This window comes from Mobula birostris, chromosome 11 (genome assembly GCF_030028105.1).
Source record: "Mobula birostris isolate sMobBir1 chromosome 11, sMobBir1.hap1, whole genome shotgun sequence".
In the NCBI taxonomy this organism is placed as follows: domain Eukaryota; kingdom Metazoa; phylum Chordata; class Chondrichthyes; order Myliobatiformes; family Myliobatidae; genus Mobula; species Mobula birostris.
In genome coordinates this window covers 76,505,426-76,530,491 of record NC_092380.1, presented here as the reverse complement: position 1 = coordinate 76,530,491, position 25,066 = coordinate 76,505,426, and the positions used below count along the sequence as shown (strand labels likewise).

The 25,066-nt window shown below is 39.8% G+C and overlaps 1 protein-coding gene across 7 annotated transcripts in view; it reads left to right on the top strand.

The window, feature by feature from the left end:
- The window catches only part of dennd2b (DENN domain containing 2B), a 527,103-nt gene that overhangs the window by 500,701 nt on the left and 1,336 nt on the right, over positions 1-25,066 (top strand). For all 7 annotated transcript variants that reach the window (XM_072272571.1, XM_072272574.1, XM_072272573.1 and 4 more), the window contains 5 exons: positions 400-577; positions 2,222-2,263; positions 4,242-4,353; positions 9,702-9,941; positions 18,293-18,379. In XM_072272571.1, coding sequence (XP_072128672.1) covers positions 400-577; positions 2,222-2,263; positions 4,242-4,353; positions 9,702-9,941; positions 18,293-18,379 — 659 coding nt within the window. The remainder of the gene's footprint in view (positions 1-399; positions 578-2,221; positions 2,264-4,241; positions 4,354-9,701; positions 9,942-18,292; positions 18,380-25,066) is intronic.

Genomic DNA, 25,066 nt, shown 5'->3' with positions numbered 1-25,066 from the left:
TGTATGAAAATCACTTGATTTAACTAGTCAAGGGATCCTCCTGTCATTAAAGCAAACTGCAAGTGTCCTGGTTAAGTATCTACCCACTAACTGGTTTGACTTGCAACAACCTCCACTTCTATGAATTAAACCTGAAATCAAGCTAACATAATATTTTCTCAGGCTGGTATGAGAATCTTCAGATTGAAATAAATGACAAAATGCCTTTTATACAATCTCTGATTTGAGGCATATTTTGATCTAACTGAGCTTTTAGTACAATCACTGCATGCTTCTGTGTAAAGCTGATATATTGAAAGAGTATCAGAATCTCTTGTTTCAGATGATATTTTAAGAAGACAATTAACAATAGCTTTGAGCAGAAGAGTTAACTGTTGTTTTAAAATTGTGTTTATATAGCACTTTGTCCAGCTGTGCCCATGCAGTGGTGGCTCTGCTCTATCCATTCTCCTGGCAACACACCTTCATACCAGTGCTTCCGTCCTCCATGATCGACATTGTCTGTTGTCCAACACCCTTCCTGGTGGGCCTGCTCTCCAGCTCTCTCCCTAAACTAAAGGAGCTTCCAGTTGAAGAGGTAAGACTGCAGAGATGTTAAGCTGGTTTGCCTATACCACGTGGTGCTGGAAGTTAATAAAGATGGCCGCCATTTCAAATCCTCAACGAGAAAGGAATGAAACATAAATTAAACAAAGGTTTCCATATATTGCAACAATGAGTATCTCTTTGATGTACCACATTGAGTGACATGTTAGATGACAACTGGTCTCTGAATACAAGCCTTTCTTTACTTCCAGAGTAAACTTAGAATGTCATTTGCACTCAAAGATGTGCCTGTGTGTTGAGGTGATGTATGGTTTGCATGGATCTGCATACATTAGAAGTTCACCCCCCTACTCATGCAAGGTCATTGTATTCTGGCTCCAACCTTCCCGTCTATTGATTTTAGTATATTGAACTTGAGAGGCAGAGTAACGCGCACTAAAACACTCCATAATGTGCTTGAATTGACTTGAGCACTAGTTTCCAATTCTTCCTGAATGACTAAGGAACAAAATAACAACATGGAAACAAAGCCAAGTAAAAACATAGCAGGAGAAAATATATTTGAGGAGAAAACTCTAAAAGAGGCACTTAGGATGAAATCACCAGTACCTAGGCCCCAGATTGCTGTAGGAAGAGTGAAGTGGAGAACCTGAGGAGTCTATAGCAGAGTTGGGAAGTGGTAGTACCATGAAGGTATTTAAAGTCTATTAAATAATTTTAAATGCTCTTGATTAGTGGAAGCCCATGTGGATCAATGAGTCCTGGGTAATGAATGACTGCCGGTAGAATTTTGGATGCCAAAGGTTACTGAGGCTGGGCTGGAGAAGACTGAAGTTATCTTAGGATGGAGGAGGTTGATGGTATCAAACTGGAAGGCTGAAGAATGTGGAGATGAAAGTCTTTGTAGCAGAAAATCAATGGGATGCTCACACTCCTGCTTGAAATAGCGAGACTATGAACCATCTGGTTCCCGAACTTTTTTATGCCATGGACCAATACTATTAAGCAAGAGGTCCGTGGACCACTGGTTGGGAATCGCTGTTTTATAACAACACTTAATGAGGATCTAGCATCAACAATGAGTGTATGAATGTTAAATACAACAGCTTTGCTTTCTTGATTGTAAAGCTTGAAATATAGTTTCAACCATAGACTTAATTTCTTCATATCATCCTGTGGTTTACTTGCCTCATGCAGTCCTCTTTAGACAGAAATTAGGGTAGTACAATTATAAAATATGAAAAATTATAGAATAAGTGTATTAGCAGAATTTCTGTCTAAAGAGGACTGCATTGTGGCAAGCAGACCAAAGGATGATATAAACAAATTAAGTCAATTTTACTTTGAACAATTTAGAATTTTAGATCAAAAACCAAATTTTAGACCAGAAGAAGCCAATTATATCAACTGCACATCTTCGGCAGGAAGCAATACTAGCTAATCATTATCATTGAGAAATCATCTGTACACAAACCATGTTATTAACCTATTCTGTGTTTGTAACGACTCAGAGAATCATATAAGGTTTTCCTGAGAGGCTTGACTAGCAGGCTTCATTTTTTGCAGCAATTCTAGTCCAAGGTTTTAATTTTGTATTAGGGTTAGGTACATTTTCAGTGAGAAATTCTGCGGACCATGAATAGATTATTAATGACATTGTTTTTTTTCACTTTAGGCACTGATGGTTGATCTAGGGGCCGATCGCTTCCTTCGACAGGTAAGAATTTTTTTAGAATAACTAACTTTTTAAACATCTTTTAAAAGACAGTTGGACAGGAATGTGGATGAGAAAGGTTTAAAAGAGAGTTGTGGGCTAAATGCTGGCAAATTGGTCCTGTTTGGATGGAGCATTTTGGTTATCAAGGACCAGTTGGGCTGAAGGGTCTGTTCTAGTGCTTTATGATTCTGTTCCTCTGTCCTACCCTTGTATGAAAACTTAGATTCAACGTTATCATCAAGAATATTATATTTGTGCAGATGATTATTAAACATTCACCGATATACGAGAGTGTAATTGGAGTGCTAGTCTAGAATGCTGGGAACAATGGGATGCTGGTGAAATCCCACAGTTACTTACTGAGTTTCAGTAAAAATCCTGACATAATGGATAAAGGCCAGGTGAGAAATAAAGGACAGTGCAACTGAATGATGACCTTGCAACAGTCCTGGGTCCCTTGCAGTAGCCTCAACTGTAGGCAAGGACACAGGCTGGATTCCCTACAGATAAAACTATGAGTGATTGTTGAGTGTTGCTCAGATAAATTAATGAAAGGTGTTCCCTTACAAAGCCTAAGCAGCCCGCTTTCTAGGTATTGGTTTTGCCCGGATAATCTTGCATTAAGTCTGCTGCACATACAGCATAAAAGTCCTGAAGTCACTCAGCTTGATTTTTCCTGCCCAATAATATTGCAATTTATACCAATGCTGGTCAAATCTGGGAGTTATTTTCGCCACCTTGGGAGATCCTTCCCATTGTCATTTGGGTTTTAATTCTGCTTTTTCACCTCTTCAAGATGATTACACTTTTCCTGGTGAGCTGGGAAGTTTGAACAGTGTTGCATTATCAGCACAAATGTGTGGGACAAGGTACCTGGAGAAAATGGTTCTTTTTCTGTCCAATATTTCTGGTTTTATGATCAAGCCTATTTCAGAATATTTGGTTTCAGTAACATGTTTGAGACCGTCCTGAGACCTGCTGTTCATGGCTTTTGCCAACGAGGTATTCAGCAAACAGAAGTTAAATCCTTGATGCAGATGTTTCCAAAACCTGGAGACCAGATGTCATCAATACAGCATCAACCATTTAAGATAATTTGTGAGAGATTAGAATAACCTGCAGGCTTGCATTAAACACGCAACGCTTCACAATGAGTCGACCCACTTCCTACAGATCCGAAGGAACATTATTGCAGTTTAAAGAAAGCAAATCATTGAGGATGTTTGAATTAAAAACTTAAAATTAGTTTTTGAGGATCATGAAGTTAGGTGTTCAAATTCTAAGTTGCTTACTCAAGCAATAGTTGTCTTGCATCCTCGCCATAAATGTGGAAGTTGGGGGCTCATTGTGCAATACACTTTATGCAACAGAACAAGTGCAGTCAAGCATAGAAACAGAAACTAAACTAATTAAAATTGAGAAGAATTTCAGTTGTATTACAGGAAGTGTTATCTTAGTGCCAATATTGAACTGTTTTGTAGTTTAACAAGTTTTAAAAATGTGCTCTAGACAAATATTTAACAATGATTTTTTTATTTGATGTGGAGCATTGATTAATCTGATGCAACATAACATATGAATTTTTAAAGAAATTACTTATCCTCGAGATACTTTTTCATGAAGTGAATATCCCTTTAGAGTGCTCCAAACGTAGATTAGTTGGTTCAGCCATTATCTGATGAATGAAGGGGACAGTAAGGTGGATGAACATCTGCAAATTACAGTACTTCATATACTTATTGAGAGGTACAGCTTTGTAACAGGCCCTTCTGGCCTAATGAGCTGCACGGCCCGGTTACATCCACCTGTACATTCCTGTACATCTTTGGAATGTGGGGGGAAACCAGAGCAACCAGAGGAAACCCATGCAGTCATGGGGAGAATGTAGAAACCTCTTACAGGCAGTGGCAGGAATTGAACCGACTTCACCGGTGCTGTATTAGCGCTATGCTAACTGCTACACTTTTTTATTATTTAGATGGACGATGAAGACTCACTTTTGCCAAGGAAACTGCAAGCTGCTCTGGAGCAGGCTCTGGAGCAAAAGAGTGACCTAGTCAATCAAGATTCAGACAGTGAATCAGATGATGGTGAGAAATATCTTTACGGCAATTAAGAATATCGCTGTCTTCTAAACCTGATATTTTAAAATTATTCTTGGAAGCAGGAAGATAATGTCGGGATAAGACTGTAAGGCACAGGACCAGAATTAGGCCATTCAGCCCATTGAGTCTGCTCTGCCATTCCATCATAGTTGATTTATTATCCCTCTCAATCCCATTCTCCTCCCTTCTCCCCATAATCTTTGATGCCCTGAACCTATCAACCTTTGCTTTAAATATACTCAGTGACTTGGCCCCCACAGCCATCTGGGGCAATGAATTCCACAGTTTAACTACTCTCGCAGGCTAAAGAAATTCCTCCTCCACTCTGTTCTAATTAGTTACTCCTCTATCCTGAGGCTATGTCTTCTGGTCCTAGACTCAACCACTATAGAAAACATCCTCTCCACATCAACTCTTTTTAGGCCTTTCAATAGTCGATCAGTTTCAATGAGATCCCCCCCTCATTCTTCTGAGTACAGGTCTGGAGCCATCAAACACTCCCAGTACATTAACCCTTTCATTCCCTAAATCATTGTCATGAACGTTCTCTGGACCCTCTCCAATGGCAGCCACATCCTTTCTTAGGTAAGGGGCCCAAAACTGCACCTGTGGTCTGACCAGTGCCTTATAAAGCCTCAGCATTACACCCTTACTTTTATATTTTCGTCCTCTAGAACCGAATGCTAACATTGTATTTGCCTTCCTTACCATTGTCAACCTGGAAATTAACCTCTGGGGAATCTTGCGCAAGGACTCCCTGGTCCCTTTGCACCTCTGACGTTTGAATTTTCTCCCTGTTTAGAAAGTAGACTGTGCATGACCATATACTTCCTTACACTATATTCCATCTGCCACATCTTTGCCCATTCTCCCAATCTGTCCAAAATCTTCTGCAGACTCTCTGCTTCCTCAACACTACATGCATCTCCACCTAAATTCGTATTGTCCGCAAACGTAGCCATAAAGACACCAATTCTGTCATATAAATCATTGACATATAACATGAACAGAAGCAATCTCAACACTGACCCCTGCAGGACACTGCTAGTCACTGGCAGCCAACCAGAAAAGGCCTCCTGTATTCCCACTCTTTGCCTCCTGCCAGTCAGCCAATCTTCTGTACATGCCACTATCTTTTCTGTAATACAGTGGGATCTTATCTTGTTAAGCAGCCTCATGTTTAGCACCTTCTCAAAGGCCTTCTGAAAGACCAAGTAAACAACATCCATTGACTCTCCTTTGTCTATCCTGCCTGTTATTTCTGCAAAGAATTCCAATAGATTTGTCAAGCAAGATTTCCCTTAAGGAAACCATGTCAACTTTCGCCTATTTTATCATGTGTGGATTTTATCACATACTTCCAAGTAGCCCAACATGCTCCAACATCTTCCCAATCACTGAAGTCAAGCTAGTTGGCCTTTTTGTTCTCCTGCCTTCCTCCCTTCTTAAAGAGTTGATTGACATTTGCAATTTTCCAGTCCTCCAGAGCCTAGTGATTCTTGAAAGATAATTACTAATGCCTCCACAGTCTCTTCAGCTATCTCTTCCAGAATCCTAGTGTGTATCCATCTGGTCCAAGTGTCTTATCTATCTTCAGACCTTTCAGCGTACAAAGCACCTTCTCCTTGGTAATAGCTACTACAGTCACATCTGTTGTGTGATACTCTCAAATTTATGAGACACTGCTAGTGTCTTGAGTGATGCCAAATACTTAAGTTTGTCCACCATTTCTTGTCCCCTAATACTACCTCTCCAGTGGTCTGATATCCACTTTCATCTATTTTTTACTCTCTATATAGCTGAACAATCTTTTAGTATCCTCTTTTATATTATTGGTTAGCTCAACTTCACACTTTGGCTTTCTTCTCCTTATGTTTTTTTAGTTGCCTCTGTTGGTTTTTAAAAGCCAATCCACTAACATCCCACTGTTTTTTGCTATATTTTATGTCCTCTCTTTTCCTTTTATGCTGTCTTTGAGTTCCCTTGTCTTATCCTCCCTTTAGCATTTTTGGGATGTATTTATCCTGTGCCTTCTAAATTGTCCCCAGAACCTCTAGCCACTGCTGTTCTGCCATCATCCCTGATAGTGTTCCCTTCCAATTACCTTTGGCCAACTCCTCTTTCATGCCTCTGTAATTTCCTTTGATCCACTGTAATACTAATACATCCAACTTTATCTTCTCCCACTCAAACTGCAGGGTGAATTCTATCATATTATGATCACTGCTTCCTAAGGGTTACTTTACCTTAAGCTCCATAATCAAAGTTGGTTCATTACACAAAACCCAATCCAGAATTGCCTTTCCCCTAGTGGATGCAATGACAAGCTGCTCTAAAAAGCCATCTCGTAGGCGTTCTCTGAATATGCTGTCATGGGATCTAGCACCAACCTGATTTTCCCAATCTACCTGCATATTGAAATCCCCCATGACATTGCCTTTTTAACATGCCTTTTCTATTTCCCATTGTAATTTGTATCCCACATCTTGGCTGCTGTTTGGAGGCTTGTATATAACTTCCACCAGGGTCTTTACCTTTGCAGTTTCTTTTCTCTATATCACAAGGATTCTACGTCTTCCAATCCTATGTCACAACTTTTTGAGAATTTGATTTCATTTTTTACCAAAAGAGACACCCAATCCCCTCCACCTACCTGCATGTCCTTTCGATACAATCTGTATCCTTGGATATTAAGCTCTCAACTATGATCTTCTTTCAGCTACAACTCAGTGATACCTGCCAATTTCTTAACTGTGCTGCAAGATTATCTATCTTATTCCATACACTGCATGCATTTAAAATAACACCTTTAGTCCTATATTCATCATTCCTCTTGAATTTTCCCCATGTTACACTTTAACTCATCCCACAGTCTGAAATTTTGTCCCATCATTTGCCTGTCTTTCCTCATAGCCTCAGTACACACTGCATCTACTTGTACACTAACTGCCCCATCCTCAGCCCTATCATTTTGGTTCCCATCCCCGTGCCAAATTATTTAAACCCTCCCTAACAGCTCTAGGAAACCTACCCACAAGGATATTAGTCAGACTTGGTTCAGGTCTAACCCATTCTTTTTGTACAGGGCAAACCTACACCAGAAGAGATCCCGATGATCTAGAAATCTGAAACCATGCCCCCTGCACTGGTTGCTCAGCCATTCATTAATCTATCAACTCATCCTATTCCTAGCCTCACTGGTGTGTAGCACAGGCAGCAATCCAGAAATGACTACCCTGGAGGACCTGCTTTTCAGCTTTCTTCCTAACACCACATATTCTCTCTTCAGGATCTCCTCTCTATTCTTACTTAGTCAAGATATGTTCCACAACTTCCAGCTGTTTATACTGCCCCTTTAGAATGCTGTGGACCCACTCCAAGACAGCCCTGACCCTGGCACCTGGAAGGCAAAATACCATCCTGGTTTCTTTTTCAAGTCCACAGCATCTTCTGTCTGCTTCTCTGACTATGGAATCCCCTATCACTACTGCAATCCACTTCTTTCCCCTTTGTTTCTGAGCCACAGAGCCAGACACAGTGCCAGAGACCTGGTTGCTACGGCTTCCCCCGGTAGATCATTGCCCACAACTCTATCCAAAGCGGTATACTTATTGTGGGGAATTGTCACAGGGGTATTCTGCATTAGCTGCCTATACCCATTCCTTCTCCTGACAGTCATCTGGGTACCTGCCTCCTGCAAGTTAAGCATTGCATTCAAGAAGAAAATAATTTTGATGCAAAATTCAAATTTGTGGAATAAGAAAACCAACATTATTAATAATGTTCTGGCACAAGTAATAACGTTGATTTTGTAGTAAGTGAACGATTGGCATTCAGTTGTGATATTGGCACCATTTCTCTTATCCTGGTGGTTTTGCTGATAATCTGCATTAAAACAAATCATAGCACGTCGGCCTCCAAGGAAGCCTAGTGGCTAAGACCTGATTTCTTCACGTGCTTATGAAGCTGTGCACGTGGAAGGAATTTCTGGAATAGCTCCTTTTGCCAAGTAATAAGCTTCCAATAAAATGAAAATCAGTATTTCCAAAAGCTTCAGACTGAGGAAAGTCCCAATGAAAGCTGTTGCAAGGTCTTTCTAAGTTAAAGCAATAGTTACACAAAGATTTTGGAAGTTTACAGGGATTTATTTCTCCTCCCAGTGTAGCTCATACAGAATTGCTCCTATGTCCCGTGTGCTCATCTTGCATAAATCCCCATTATCATTGCAGAGAACTGATAAATCCTACAACATCTGGTTGTCATGGAGGAAAAGAATCATGGAAGAGGAAATGAAAGTATTGAAACCATTAAATTGAAGGCTCATTCTGGTCTCATTATAACAATTGATAAATATTCATAAATGTGAGAAGGGCATTTTCACTGGGCCAGCTCAAAGTTTACTGCACCAATGACTTCCATTCAATTGGTTCAGTTAATCAACCCCCCAACCCCAACAAGAACATGATCTCTCTTCCAAAACACCTCTGTTTATACCAGCATTTTTCTACCACTCACCTCTTCTCTGTACCCTGGCATTTTGCTCACTTACAAGCCTATTTTTTTTTCCACAAGAAATACAAAGTGCAAATTCTCTTTGCATTTCTTGCCATTTTTAGACAACCTTCTCCCTCCTTTCTTTGTGAATGTTTCAGTTCTTTTTCTGCTCCATCGCCCAACATACCACTCCAAACCTACTACCTTGCTCTGCACAAAACGTAGCCCTGACTTCTGTTTTCTTTTGAGCTTCATGCCATTCATTTTCACCTTCCCACAGTTACATCCACTTTAACTGTATACAAACAACCCTTTTTCATGCTAATGTCGTTATTCTGCTCCATTCTTAGATTAAGTTTGAAGTTACTACCTCTAAATGCTGATAAATATTTGAATATTCTGTTCCTGGAAACGCTAAACAAGAACTCCTAATGTTTCTCTGAGGCCACAATCCTGGCAAGCATCACTTGGAAAGAAATCAAGACCTGGACCTTTGATTAACAGCTAATTTTGGGCAGCAGGAGAACTTTAAAAAGATGGAAGAGGAAGCAAGTCTCAACGGACACTAGCACATTGGCCAAGGCTCCAATCCACTGATATTTGACATGAATGCCATGTTCTGGGCTTAGTTATTCTCTTCATCTTTCACTTACACTCTTGGCATTGTGAATAGCAGATGGCCAGCACATAATAGTACATCTCACAGCTTTGAAAACTGCTTTTCAGCTGTCACCAGTGCTGTGAAATCCAGCCATGCTAGAAGTAGGGAAAGGGAAGAAAGCAGTGAAGGTGAAAAACTTAAACTAAAGTAACCTTTTATCTTGTCCTTGTTCCCTCAGAGTGCAACACATTGAATAATCTGGTCTCGGAAGCCTTCATTCGTTTCTTTGTGGAAAATATTGGCCATTATTCATTATTTTTGACCCAAAATGAGAGGAGTGAACGAATATTCCAAAGAGAAGCTTTCCGCAAGTCAGTAGCTTCCAAGAGTATCCGACGCTTTCTGGAGGTCTTCATGGAGTCACAGATGTTTGCTGGATTCATACAGGACAGAGAACTGCGAAAGTGCAGAGCAAAAGGTAAAGCTGAACGCTAGGGGCACAATATTACCTCAGCTTCTCTACTAAATATTCCAGAGTTCTCTTCTTTTAATCTACTAACACCAGTAGTTTGGTACGAAATATGACAACTCTTATAATTCATCAGACCAAATTGTGAAATGACAGATCTACAACCACTCTTTCACTGCAGCAAACATAGCTCAGAGTACTTTTATTACATAGGACCCAGGATTGGATAAGAAAATCAATTGTATTGACTGGTCATTTTATTTTCTGATTTGAAATGCACCAAAATTTGTGGCATCTATTGTCTTGGTATTATTGCACTTCAAGTTCTTTTTAAAAAATCTGTCAAGTGATTGAGCTTTAAAAAATTGTATCTGGCATTTATCTTTCTGTTTGTCTTATCATTGTAATTATTCACTTAGAGCTAACATGCGCAGCATTTTCACACTTCTTTGTATAAATCCTCATATAAACAATTGCATTGCTCCTTTCTGTAAAGCATTATGGCAGATTTGGATAATATCAATAGAAAAAAGGAATTCCCATTAACTAATACTGCAAGAAATAGGGGCCACAGTTTTAAGCTTTTGGGCTAGAGGTACAGAGGGGAATAGAAACATAGAAAATAGGTGCAGGAGTAGGCCATTCGGCCCTTCGAGCCTGCACCGCCATTTATTATGATCATGGCTGATCATCCAACTCAGAACCCCGCCCCAGCCTTCCCTCCATACCCCCTGATCCCCGTAGCCACAAGGGCCATATCTAACTCCCTCTTAAATATAGCCAATGTACTGGCCTCAACTGCTTCCTGTGGCAGAGAATTCCACAGATTCACCACTCTCTGAGTGAAGAAGTTTTTTCCTAATCTCGGTCCTTAAAGGCTTCCCCTTTATCCTCAAACTGTGACCCCTTGTTCTGGACTTCCCCAACATCAGGAACAATCTTCCTGCATCTAGCCTGTCCAATCCCTTTAGGATTTTATACGTTTCAATCAGATCCCCCCTCAATCTTCTAGATGAGATGTGAGAAAGAACTTCTAAACATGCAAATGATATTGATGAAGAGCTCACCGCCCACAAGAATGGTGTGAATGGAGGTAAGCGAGTCCCATTTCAAGGCATTTCTGAGGGAACTAAATGTAGCATTACAGGGAAAGACAAGGGAATGAGTTAGATTAGATTGTTCTATAGAAAGTCATGAGGCCTCCTTTTGTGCTGTAATGATTCTGTATTCTAGGTGATCCCTACAAATGCAATCTTATCTATTATTATCTTTTCCACATACCCTATTAAAAATTCCAACATCACATAGGTGCTGCACACTCATTACTCCCTCCTCAAATCCACTTTCACATGCTTTTACAGTCAACTTTGCAATTCCTGGTAGACATTATGTGCCGATCGGTGCCATACATACAAATGTTAGAAAATTACAGGATGACAATGGTAGAAATAATGATGCGCTGTGATGAAAGGATATCGAAAGACATGAAGGAGGGCAACAAATAGTGTGATTGTAATATAGGCTAAAAGTATGAAGAAAGAACTGCACTTTTCCCCATAATTAAAGTAACAAAATCACACTTAAAAGTGACATCACTAAGACTGCTTAGTTGTATTTTGTTAATTTAGATACAATAAAAATCAGGCGTTCTTTAATACTTGTTTAGAGAAGTTTCAAACTTTTAATAATTTTCCAAAAAATACCAGCCATATCCTGGGGTGATATGATGAGTACAATATCTACCATAAAATTGGTATGTAACCTACTCATTAATTCTTTGATTCTTCAAAGGAAGTGTAAGTGGCTTGAGCAGCATATGATTTAGCATAAGAGCATGGCAATGATATTATTGTGCAGTAACTGTACAAGTGTGTTGAAGTACATTCTTAGCAAAAAGTACACATCAACGTTGCAATATTAGATTCAATAACTGGTGACAGATTAACGCAAGCTATTGAGAAGAGTACAATTCAGTAACGGTTTAGCTGTCTGTGACCTCAGTTAATGCTAACTATCAGGTAGGAGGTACAGAAGCTTGAAGGCACACACTCAGCGGTTCAGGAACAGCTTCTTCCCCTCTGTCATCCGATTTCTAAATGGACATTGAACCCTTGAACACTACCTCACTTTTTTAATATATATTTTCTGTGTTTTGCATGATTTTTAATCTATTCGATATATATACACACAGTAATTTATTTATTTATTTATTTATTTATTACTATTATTGTGTTTTTTTTTCTTCTATATTATGTATTGCATTGAACTGCTGCTGCTAAGTTAACAAATTTCATGACACATGCCGATGATGGTAAACCAAATTCTGATTCTGATTCTGTTGGTGTTAAAGCAGGGAGAAAGGGCAACCCTTCTCTCTGGCAGTGAAAAGGAGGCAGTAAAAATACATGGACAGATTATATATTTTTCATGTAACACAAGGTTGCATTTTACTTGGTAGCAATTGCAGTTTAAAGTTAAAGCAGCAGTGGCTTCAGCAAACTGCTGGTAGTAATAATAAGAAAGGAAGAGTTTACTGAACATAGTAGAAAAGGATATTGAACAGTCTTGTTCCTATTAAAGTGGAATGTTGGGAGACTCAAGAGATAAGAGTGTAGTTGGTTTAGCTTCCTATATGTACATTTATACTTTCTCTGGCACTCAAGAACAAATATAAAAGCTGCCCATGTGTTGTCCTTGCTCTTCTGCTGTGTCCATCATCTTCTGCTGCTCTGCTTTATCAAAAGAATTAAAGGCCTGAAAATGATTACCTCAGTATAAACTATATTCTTTGGCTTTACTTTGTCACATCTATTGTATTCATCAACTAAACTTCTTTCGAATCTTCTCTTCCATGCAAATTCCTATCTTCCTCCCCCTACCCAATATACACCAGATAATAAATGCCCACACTGAGAAATGAAATATAACTTCCATCTATCCACCTTCACTCGGCACCTGCTTTATCATCAAGAACAGCTCATTTAAATTGAACTCTCCTCAGTAGCTGATGCAGCATTGAAAAAGGAACAAGCTTAATGCCAGGAATGATATAAAAACATTGGGAATGTAAGGAACGATTTCAAATGAGGCTTGTCTAGAGGTCACATTAACGGTAAATAGTACAAGTTTACAGAGCCGTACAGCGCAGAAGCAGGCCACTTGGCCCATCAGAGTACATGTAGAGCAATAGTAAATAAAGACAAGGGGGAAAGGATCATCTTGTGCTCACCGGATCGAATATCAAAGGTAAACGTTCCCAAGGAAAATGTTAAAAAGGAAATGAAAAGTCTTATCATTTTACTCCAAATAAGAACGATTTAAAGAGTACACCATCTGATGCTATGCAACCCACACAAAACGCTGGAGGAACCCAGCAGGTCAGGCAGCATCTATAGAAAAGAGTAAACAGTCGATGTTTCAGGCCGAGACCCTTCATCAGGACTGAAAAGGAAGGGAAGAAGTCAGAGTACGAAGGAGTAAAGAATACATCTGATGCTGTAGTGATCAAAGATTAAACAGGAAACCCTGTAGTTCCTATTAGCTCACGTGCACAACTGTATCTCCCAGACACTGGACATTAAAAGGAAAAGTATCCTATCACATCTGTTCAATAAACTAAAAACATTATTGCTAAAATTAATAGGTAACAATGACACAAAAATGGTACAGACGTTCCATTATTTTCAACAAAATTTAAGCCCTCACTCAAGAATTAGCACACTATATTGTGTCACTTTCTGTGGGTAATGTTGAGTCTGGGTTTGGTCTGCAGAGCTCTGATACCAATTGAATGTAAGCAATAGTTGACTGATGTGAATGAAAATATTAAGCCGGACGACTTTAAGAATCATAGATATTTACGTCACAGAGGGAGTGTATTCAGCTCATTATGTCCATCCTGCACAATAAAAGGGCCAATTAGAATACTTGCATTACCTAGTTTTCTGTCCATTAAAGGTTATCAATCTTCAAGTGTTCATTCAGAATGGTGAGAAGTTCAGACATTAAGTTTCAGGTCCCTGTTGCTGCTTGGGTGAAATATTTTTACTTGCCTTATCTCTAATCCTACCACTTTTCTCGGGGAAATGGGTCTCTGTGATCACCTTGTCTAGTCCTTTCAATTTTTTAAACATTTATTAAATGTAGTTACTTGTGACAAGGCTGGGTTTGTTTCTTTTTGAACAATGGAACAGTTGTATGCTCAGTCTCTCCCATCTGAGCCACTGAAGCTTGTAAATCCTCCAGAGATGTCAAAGGTCTCTTGGTGGCCTTCCTCACTAGTCCCCTTCTTGCACAGTCACTCAGCTACAGGCAGATTTATTGAATTGACTTTATTTCTTACATCCTTCACATACGTGAGGAGTAAAAATCTTTGTGTTACATCTCTGTCTGAATGTGCAATGTGAAGGGATGGGTTAGTAAATTTGCTGATAACGCAAAGATTGGGGGTGTTGTGGATAGTATGGAGGGCTTTCAGAGGTTACAGCGGGACTTTTATAGGATAGAAAACTGGGCTGGGAAGTGGCAGATGGAGTCCAACCCAGATAAGTGTGAAGTGATTTGTTTTGGTAGGTCAAATATGATGGCAGAATATAGTATTAATGGTAAGACTCTTGGCAGTGTGGAGGATCAGAGGTTTCTTGGGGTCCAAGTCCATAGGACACTCAAAGCCACTGCACAGGTTGGCTCTATGGTTAAGAAACCATACGGTGCATTGGCTGTCACCAATCGTGGGATTGAGTTTAGGAGCCGAGAGGTAATGTTGCAGCTACATAGGTCCCTGGTCAGACCCCACTTGGAGTACTGTGCTCAGCTCTGGTCTCCTCACTATAGGAAGGATGTGGAAACCATAGAAAGGGTGTAGAGGAGATTTACAAGTATGTTGCCTGGATTGGGGAGCATGGCTTATGAGAATAGGTTTATTGAACTCGGCCTTTTCTCCTTGGAGTGATGGAAGATGAGAAGTGACCTGACAGAGGTGTATAAAATGATGAGAGGCATTGTTCATGTGGATAGTCGGAGGCTTTTTCCTAGGGCTGAAATGGCTAGCACGAGAGGGTATAGTTTTAACATGCTTGGAAGTAGGTACAGAGGAGATGATAGGGGTAAGTTTTTTAGGCAGAGAGTGGTGAGTACGTGGAATGGGCTGCCAGTGACAGTGGTGGAGGTGGATACGATAGGAACTTTTAAGAGACTCCTGAATAGGTACATGGAGCTTAGAAAAATAGAGGGCTCTGGGTAACCCTAGTAATTTCTAAGGTAGGGACATGTTCGGTACAGCTTTGTGGGCCAAAGGGCCTGTATTGTGCTGTAGGTTTTCTATGTTTCTATGTTGCCTGAGGCACATTTCATGCATCACTGCTTTATATTTGATACCTCAGCCAATAAAGAATTCTGTATGCCTTCTTAACTTTCTTACCTATCCATCCTGTTATCCTCAGAAATTTGTGTGCGATCACTCCAAGACTCCACTGTTCTACTTCTTAGCATTCTACATTCATCACGTATTCTCCTTGTGTTAATTCTCCCTGGTGCATTAACCCAATGCTATGGATTTGATTTCATATATTATAGTTATGCTCTCCTAACCAGTCCATTGACACCTTCCTGTTGTTTAGAGAGTATACTTTTTTACTCTCACCGGCCGTTTTGGGATCATCACACAATATGTTAATTATACCCCCTACTTAAATCAAAATCACTTGATTTATGAAAGAAAATATTTTGTTAAGTGGAATTTAATTTCTGGAATTTGGAATTATTGGAACCATTTAAGAAGTGCATTATGATGGTGCAATGTAGAAAGGCAACGTCCATTTTAAGGACCCCCATCACCCAGGATATGCCCTCTTCTCATTATTACCATCAGGAAGGAGGTGCAGAAGCCTGAAGACACACACTCAGTGATTCAGGAACAGCTTCTTCCCCTCTGCCATACAATTCCTACATGGACATTGAACCCATGAACACTACCTCACTTTTTTTAAATATATAATTTCTGTTTTTGCACTATTTTTAATCTATTTAAAATACATATATACTTACTGTAATCAATTTACTTACTTTTTTTCTTTCTATATTATCAAGTATTGCATTGAACTGCTGCTGCTAAGTTAACAAGTTTCGCGACACGTCGGTGATAATAAACCTGATTCTGATTCTAGATCCTTTTATGAAGAGATTGAAACACTATTCTTCATAGTGAAAGGCAGATTTGTAAATCAAAGACTTGTACCTTAAAATGTTAAATGACATTTTAGTGAAAATTTATAAATTGAGGAATACTAATGATATATACCACATAGAGAATGGGATATATATATATACACAGTAATATGTCCCAGCAATTGATACTTGCCACAGCTCTCTATTGATAAATTCTCAATGACTTCGATTTCTCGCAATGAGCCAATTTTTAAACCATTTTTCTTAGGATTCTAAAAAGTTTTAACACCCTGATCAATCTGTCATATGGCACTTTTTCTAACATCTGGCTCACATTCACATTGTTGACATCAAATTTGATATTCACAATCTTGTTATCTTTCCAAACACTATCCAATCCTCATTAACTGTTCTAAGTTCACCCGTGTCCCTTAAAATGCTGACTTACACTGTTTCTATTTTTTTTGTTCAATAATTATTGTATTGTTAATGGTAGCTATAAACTCAATCAAACTACTGATATCACAGGGCAAATTTCCTGGCCTTACAGTGGCCCATTGCTGCACAACAGCCACATCGCCCAGGGTGCCAAACGTAGCTTCATTTTGTAGCAGAAATTAGCACTATTTTCTTCATATTTACCTACACGGTATTGTATTCCATGGAAAGTGGGTGAAGACAATTCCCCTTAGCTCCTGTTGTTGCCCAATGCATGCTAGGTTTAACGATCATACTTCTTAGTTTAAAAGTATAGCTAAACTATTTGAGACCAGTCAAAATAATTAAAATATGTATAAATGGTTGAACAGTAAAGCCTAAACCAGGATCAATATTTTTGGGATGACCCCAGGGGACGGCAGAGTGGGAGAAATACAAATCTGCAGGGCATTTTAGCAGCTGATTTCACCAAGTCAACCATGGATTAAAGATTACAAAGAGTCACATTACTGACAGACATTCAAAGGAAAATGCTTATACCACTTCAGAGACTGTAGCAAAGCAGTGATAATGGTTCCAGTATGTTAAAGCTCAACATGTGGTTAGATCAAAATACACGTTACAATCAAGCATCAAACATATCAGTTTTACTTGAGCATCTGAAAATTTATAAACCTTCCTAAATTTAAAATTTCTTAAATTGATGTTTAAAGTAATGTTGATTAATAACAAGCAGAAACAATAGTCTTTAAATTGTTATTATTCTTCCATAACATATTAAGTACTGAATTTTTCTGCAAAGACATCATATAATAGGTTTTAGATTAACTTCTTTCAATCAGCTAAACTTTGTACAAATATGTTATAGGGAAGATGAACCTTACAGATGTAGCTTTGTTTGTGTCCTCTCAAATACCTCCCAGTATACTGCAAGTTCTAGTTGTACAGTGTTTGCCTGTGCGAATTCCAACCTGCAGGTGAGCTGACCATGTGACTGTAATAAACACAGGCTTGATGTCATTGGTGAGCAGATTTCACCCTTTGGTGCATCTTATTATTTTCCTTCAAGGATATCAAAGCTGATGGCTTCATTGTCTTTCCAAATGCATGGAAATTAGTAATCCCATTCAGTCTGCAACAGGGCACTCTATGGTAGAGATTTGGAAGAACTCCATTTTCTACCATTTCAATCACTAGGTTCTTTTCAGCATTTGATCTAATGAATAGAATTTGAAGAGGGTTCCCTCTGCAGTTTGTAGCAATCTTATATTTTTAATTCAATATTTATACATAAGCTTATAGAGAAAGTGACCTTGAACTTGTAAAATTGGTGATGCACTATGAACTGCTTACACATTTGTAGGACTCCAATAAATTTCTGCAGGTTTGCACCATTGGATTGTCCATTGATGGACAGCCTCCAGTGTCCATCAATTGAAGTTAGAAACAATTCTCCTCACTGGACCCACAATGGAGGCACATCCATGACAGCAAACATTGATTTCCAAGATCTTTTGAGACTAAATGTTGCAAGGTTAATTATTTTAGCAATAATCACAACTATTCTGGGATCACACACTTAAACACGGTAGACATGTTGGTAATTTACTTTGATCAAACTCACAGCAGGAAATGTGCTACCACATGTATGTATCACCAATTAAACTTTTCTTATAACTTTGACTTCTCCTGTAGCAGCTGATGAAGTGCCATCGTTCACAGCCATATTTAGTGCTGGTTTATTGTCTTCCCCTCAGGTCTATTTGAGCAAAGAGTTGAACAATATTTGGAGGAACTGCCAGACACAGAACAGAGTGGAGTGAACAAATTTCTGAAAGGACTTGGTGAGTACTTTAACACTGAATGTTCAAACTGTTAAAAGAATAGCAAATCCAAAGGGTGTAGATACAAAATGATCCAGGAGATAGAAGAAGAAGTGATGACATATGGATAGATTTATTTCATTGTTATCCACATAATACTCTATTTAACCACTGCTCTTTTTGACTATACAAATTACATCAATGCAGGTATGCTAGACATAATTTCAAATTGTAGATAACAAGACCATAAGATATAGGAGCAGAATTAGGCCATTTGGCCCATCGAGTCTGCTCCTCCATTACATCATGGCTGATCCACTTTTTCTCGCAACTTCAATCTCCTCCCTTGTCCCCGTATCCCTTCATGGCCTGGCCATCAAGAATCTTATCAACCTCTGCCTTACATGTACGTAAAGACTTGGCCTCCACAGCTGCCTGTAGCAAAGAATTGCACAGATTCACCAACCACTGGCTAAAGAACTCATCTCCATTCTAAAAGGATGACCCTCTATTCTGAGGCTGTGTCCGCGGGTCTTAGACTCTCCCACCACGGGAAATATCCTCTCTATCAAGGCCTTTCATCATTCAATAGGTTTCAATGAGGTCACCCCCGCATTCTTCTGAATGCCACTGAGTACAGGCCCAGAGCCATCAGATGTTCGTCATATGACAAGCCATTCAACCCTGGAATTACTTCTGTGAACCTCCTTTGAATCGTCTCCAGTTTCCGCACATTCTTTCTAAGATAAAGTGCCAAAACTTGCTCACAATACTCCAAGTGAGGCCTCACCAATTCTTTATAAATTTTCAACATTACATCCTTGTATTTATATTCTAGTCCTTATGAAATGAGTGCCTGCATTGCATTTGATTTCCTCACCACAAACTCAACCTGCAAACTAACCTTTAGGGAATCCTGCACAAGGACTCCCGAGTCACTTCACTTCTTAGTTTTTTTGTATTTTCTCTCCATTTAGAAAATAGGCAACCCCTTTTGTTTCTTCTACCAAAGTGCATGACCATGCACTTCCCAACACTGTCTTCCATCTGCAGTTTCTTTGCTCATTCTCATAATCTGTCTAAGTCCTTCTGTAGCCTCTCTACTTCCTCAAAACTACCCACCCCTCCACCTATCTTCAGATCATCTGCAAACTTTGCAACAAAGCCATCAATTTCATCATCCAAATCATTGATATATAACATAAAAAAGAATCAGTCCCAACACAGAACCCTGTGGAACACCACTAGACACCGGCAGCCAGTCAGAAAAGGCTCCCTTTATTCCCACTCTTTGCCTCCTGCCAATCAGCCACCATGCTAGAATCTTTTCTGTAATACCATAAGCTTGTAGCTCGTTAAGCAGCCTCATGTGTGGCACCTTGTCAAAGGCCTTCTAAAAATCCATGTACACAACATCAACCGAATCTGCTTGTTACTTCTTCAATTAATTCCAACAGATTTGTCAGGTAAGATTTTCCCTTGAGGAAACCATGCTGACTATGGCTTATTTTATCATGTGCCTCCAGATACCTTGAGACCTCATCCTTAGTCGACTCCAACATCTTCCTAACCACTGAGGTCAGACTAGCCAGCCTATAGTTTCCTTTCTTCTGCCTCCCTCTCTTCTTGGAGTGATATTTGCAGTTTTTCAGTCTTGCGGAACCATTCCAGAACCTAGTGATTCTTGAAAGATCATTACTAATGCCTTTATGATCTCTTCAGCCACCTCTTTCAGAACCCTGGGTGTGAACCATCTGGTCCAGGTGACTCATCTACCTTCAGACCTTTCAGTTTCCCAAGAACCTTCTCTCATTCTGGTAACTTCACACACTTCATGACCCCTGACATCCGGAACTTCCACCATACTGCTAGTGTCTTCCACAGTGAAGACTGATGCAAAATACTTATTCAGTTCGTCTGCTATTTCATTGTCCCACATTACTACCTCTCCAGCATCGTTTTCCAGCAGTCCCATATTCACTCTTGCCTCTCTTTTACACTTTATGCATCTGCAGAAACCTTAGGTATCCTCTTTAATATTACTGGCTTGCTTACTTTTGTATTCCATCTTTACCTCCTTAATGACTTTTTTGTTGCCTTCTGTTGGTTTTTAGAAGTTTTCCAATCCTCTAACTTCCCACTAATCTTTGTTGTATTACAGTGGTGCTTGAAAGTTTGTGAATCCTGTAGAATCTTCTCTATTTCTGCATAAATATGTCTTAAAATGTGATCAAATCTTCATATAAGTCCTAAAGCTAGATAAAGATAACCCAAATAAACAAATAACATCAAAAATTATACTTCTTCATTTATTTATTGAGAAAAATGATCCAATATTGCATGTATTTGTTAGAAAAAGTATATGAACCTCTGGGGTATTGCCTTCTACAAAAGCTATTTGGAGTCAGATGTTCCAATCAATGAGATGAGATTGGAGGTGTGGGCTGTAGAGGTGCCCTGCTCTTCTCAAGAAAGATCTTTTTATATGCACCCATGCCTCGATCAAAACAACTTTCAGAGGACTTTAGAAGAAGAATTGTAGAGATACCATGAAGCTGGAAAAGGCTACAAGAACATTTCTAAAGACCTGAGTGTTCATCAGTCCACAGAAAGTGAAATTGTCTACAAGTGGAGGAAACTTAGTACTCTTGCTACTCTCCCTAGGAGTGGGCATCCTGGAAAGATCACATCAAGAGCACAACGTGCAATACTGAAGGAAGTGAAAAAGAACCCAAGGGTAGAGTAAAAGACCTGCAGAAATCTCTAGAACTTGCTGAAGTCTCTGTTCATGTGTCCACTATAAGAAAAACACTGAACAAGAATAGTGTTCTTGGAAGGAAACAACGGAGGAAAGCACTGCTGTCAAAAAAAAAACATTGCTGTACATCTCAAGTTTGCAAAAGACCACCTGGATGTTCTATAATGTTTCTGGGGCAATGTTCTGTGAATAGATGAGACAAAGGTTAAACTTTCTTGGCAGAAATGTGCACTGCTATGTTTGGAAGAAAAAGGGCACTCCACATCAATACCAAAATCTCACCCCAACTCTGAAGCATGGTGGAAGGAGCATCATGGTTTGGAGTTACTTTGCTGCCTCAGGGCCTGGACAGCTTGCAATCATTGAGGGAACAATGAATTCAAAATTGTATCAAGACATTTTACAGGAGAATGTCAGGATAGCAGTCCATCACCTGAAGCTTAATAGTAATTGGATAATGCAACAAGACAATGATCTGAATGACAAGAGTAAATCAACAACAGAATAGTTTAAAAAGAAGAAAATTCATGTTTTGGAATGGCCAAGTCAAAGTCCTGACCTTAATCCTACAGAAATGTTGTGAAAGGACCTGAATCAAGCAGTTCATACATGGAAGCTCACCAACGTCCCAGAGTTGAAGCAGTTTTGAAATGGCCTAAAATTCCTCCAAGCCAATGTGCAGGACTGATCAACAATTACTGGAAAAGTTTGGTTGAAGTTACTGCTGTACCAAGGGAGTCATACCAGTTAATGAAAGCAAAGGTTCACATACGTTTTCCAACAAGTACATGTAATATTGGATTAGTCCTGTATTCACCCTCTCCAATTTTGTTGCACCATGCTCAGCTTTTTGATTCCTAACTTTGTCTGAGATGTTACCAACATCTGCCTCCACAACCTCTCCACTAAGAATACTATGTTCAGTTCTGGTCAACTCACTACAGGAAGGATGTGGAAACTATAGAAAGGGTGCAGAGGAGATCTTGTAAATCTCATGAGAAAAGGTTGAGTGAACTGGGCCTTTTCTCCTTGGAGCGACGGAGGATGAGAGGTGACCTGATAGAGGTGTACAAGATAATGAGAGGCGTTGATAGTTAGGGGCTTTTTCCCAGGGCTGAAATGGCTAATACAAGAGGGCACAGTATTAAGGAGCTTGGAAGTAAGTACAGAGGAGATGTCAGGGGTAAGTTTTTTAAGCAAAGTGGTGAGTGCGTGGAATGGGCTGCCAGCGATGGTGGGGGAGATGGATACAATAGGAACTTTTAATAGACTCCTGGATAGGTACATGGAGCTTAGGAAAATAGAGGGCTATGGGCAATTTCTAAAGTAAGTACATGTTTGGCACAGCATTATGGGACAAAGTGCCCGTATTGTGTTATAGGTTTTTCTATGTTTCTAAATTTTCTGACACTCTGGTTCCCACGCCCCTGCATCTCCAGTTTAAACCCCCACTGTACAGCTTTAACAAACCTTCCCGATAGGATGTTAATCCTCCTCCAGTTCAGATGCAGACTGTCCCTTCTTTACAGGTTCCACCTTCCCTGGAAAAGATACCATTGATCCTAAAATCTTTTGCCCTCCCTCCTACACCAACTCCTTAGCCATGTATTAGACTGTATAATCTCCATAGTTCTAATATGAAGCTCAGATGTAGTAAACAATAAAAACTTGATAAGCATAGGAGATTCTGCAGATGCTGGAAATCTTGAGCAACACAAGCAGAATGCTGAGGGTTCTTAGCAAATCAAGCAGCGTGTACGGAGGGAAATGAACAGTCAATGTTTTGAGCTAAGAATAAAAACCAGCAGTACCTAAAATAACTGCTGATCTAGAACACACTGCACAAAAAGATGGTGGAAACAGGATTGAATACATCTCCCAGACATGCCACCATCCAACACTCGAGCTTTATCCACACTTGCACCAATCTTGTGTAGATTGATGGGCGTATTTGCCTTGGGCTCTCAATCAAGGCCTCACTGTGTACAGCTAAGGCCTTGCCCACAGATTACACAACCAGAAAGCAAGCCTTGCCTCCTTTCAAAGTCTATTACGATCTTTTAAAACTGAAATTTGCTTTAAAGTATTAAAAAAACATAAGGCGACAATACAGAATTAATGACATTAAAAAGTAAAGTAGCAAAAATTATTGATAATGGAATTTATGGGAATTCCAAAGAATAGGGGTTTTCAAACCTACATCAGGTCTGCCTGTAGTCAGATAGATGAGGTGGATTTGCCAGTCTAGTGCAGCATTAGGAATCAAGCAGTTATCATCACTCTGCTTGTCCTAGACTACTGATGATTCCCTTAGGTCAACCACAGTGAGCCTGAATCTACCCAACGATTATTTCTGAAATAATTGGGAAGAAAATGTGTGAAGTTATAGGGAATGGCAGGAAAATAAAACTGATTGGAATGGATAGTTGTCTCTGTATTGTATGAATACAGTAGGGGACAGAGGGTCCAGTGAGATGGAGGAACTGAGCGAAATACATGTTAGTAGGGAAGTGGTGTTAGGTAAATTGAAGGGATTGAAGGCAGATAAATCCTCAGGGCCAGATGGTCTGCATCCTAGAGTGCTTAAGGAAGTAGCCCAAGAAATAGTGCATGCATTAGTGATAATTTTTCAAAACTCATTAGATTCTGGACTAGTTCCTGAGGATTGGAGGGTGGCTAATGTAACCCCACTTTTTAAAAAAGGAGAGAGAGAGAAACCGGGGAATTATAGACCGGTTAGCCTAACGTCGGTGGTGGGGAAACTGCTGGAGTCAGTTATCAAAGATGTGATAACAGCACATTTGGAAAGCGGTGAAATCATCGGACAAAGTCAGCATGGATTTGTGAAAGGAAAATCATGTCTGACGAATCTCATAGAATTTTTTGAGGATGTAACTAGTAGAGTGGATAGGGGAGAACCAGTGGATGTGGTATATTTGGATTTTCAAAAGGCTTTTGACAGGGTCCCACACAGGAGATTAGTGTGCAAACTTAAAGCACACGGTATTGGGGGTAAGGTATTGATGTGGATGGAGAATTGGTTAGCAGACAGGAAGCAAAGAGTGGGAATAAATGGGACCTTTTCAGAATGGCAGGCGTTGACTAGTGGGGTACCACAAGGCTCAGTGCTGGGACGCCAGTTGTTTACAATATATATTAATGACTTGGATGAGGGAATTAAATGCAGCATCTCCAAGTTTGCGGATGACACGAAGCTGGGTGGCAGTGTTAGCTGTGAGAAGGATGCTAAGAGGATGCAGAGTGACTTGGATAGGTTGGGTGAGTGGGCAAATTCATGGTAGATGCAATTTAATGTGGATAAATGTGAAGTTATCCACTTTGGTGGCAAAAATAGGAAAACAGATTATTATTTGAATGGTGGCCGATTAGGAAAAGGGGAGGTGCAACGAGACCTGGGTGTCATTATACACCAGTCATTGAAAGTGGGCATGCAGGTACAGCAGGCGGTGAAAAAGGCAAATGGTATGCTGGCATTTATAGCGAGAGGATTCGAGTACAGGAGCAGGAAGGTACTACTGCAGTTGTACAAGGCCTTGGTGAGACCACACCTGGAGTATTGTGTGCAGTTTTGGTCCCCTAATCTGAGGAAAGACATCCTTGCCATAGAGGGAGTACAAAGAAGGTTCACCAGATTGATTCCTGGGATGGCAGGACTTTCATATGAAGAAAGACTGGATGAACTGGGCTTGTACTCGTTGGAATTTAGAAGATTGAGGGGGGATCTGATTGAAACGTATAAAATCCTAAAGGGATTGGACAGGCTAGATGCAGGAAGATTGTTCCCGATGTTGGGGAAGTCCAGAACAAGGGGCCACAGTTTGAGGATAAAGGGGAAGCCTTTTAGGACCGAGATGAGGAAAAACTTCTTCACACAGAGAGTGGTGAATCTGTGGAATTCTCTGCCACAGGAAACAGTTGAGGCCAGTTCA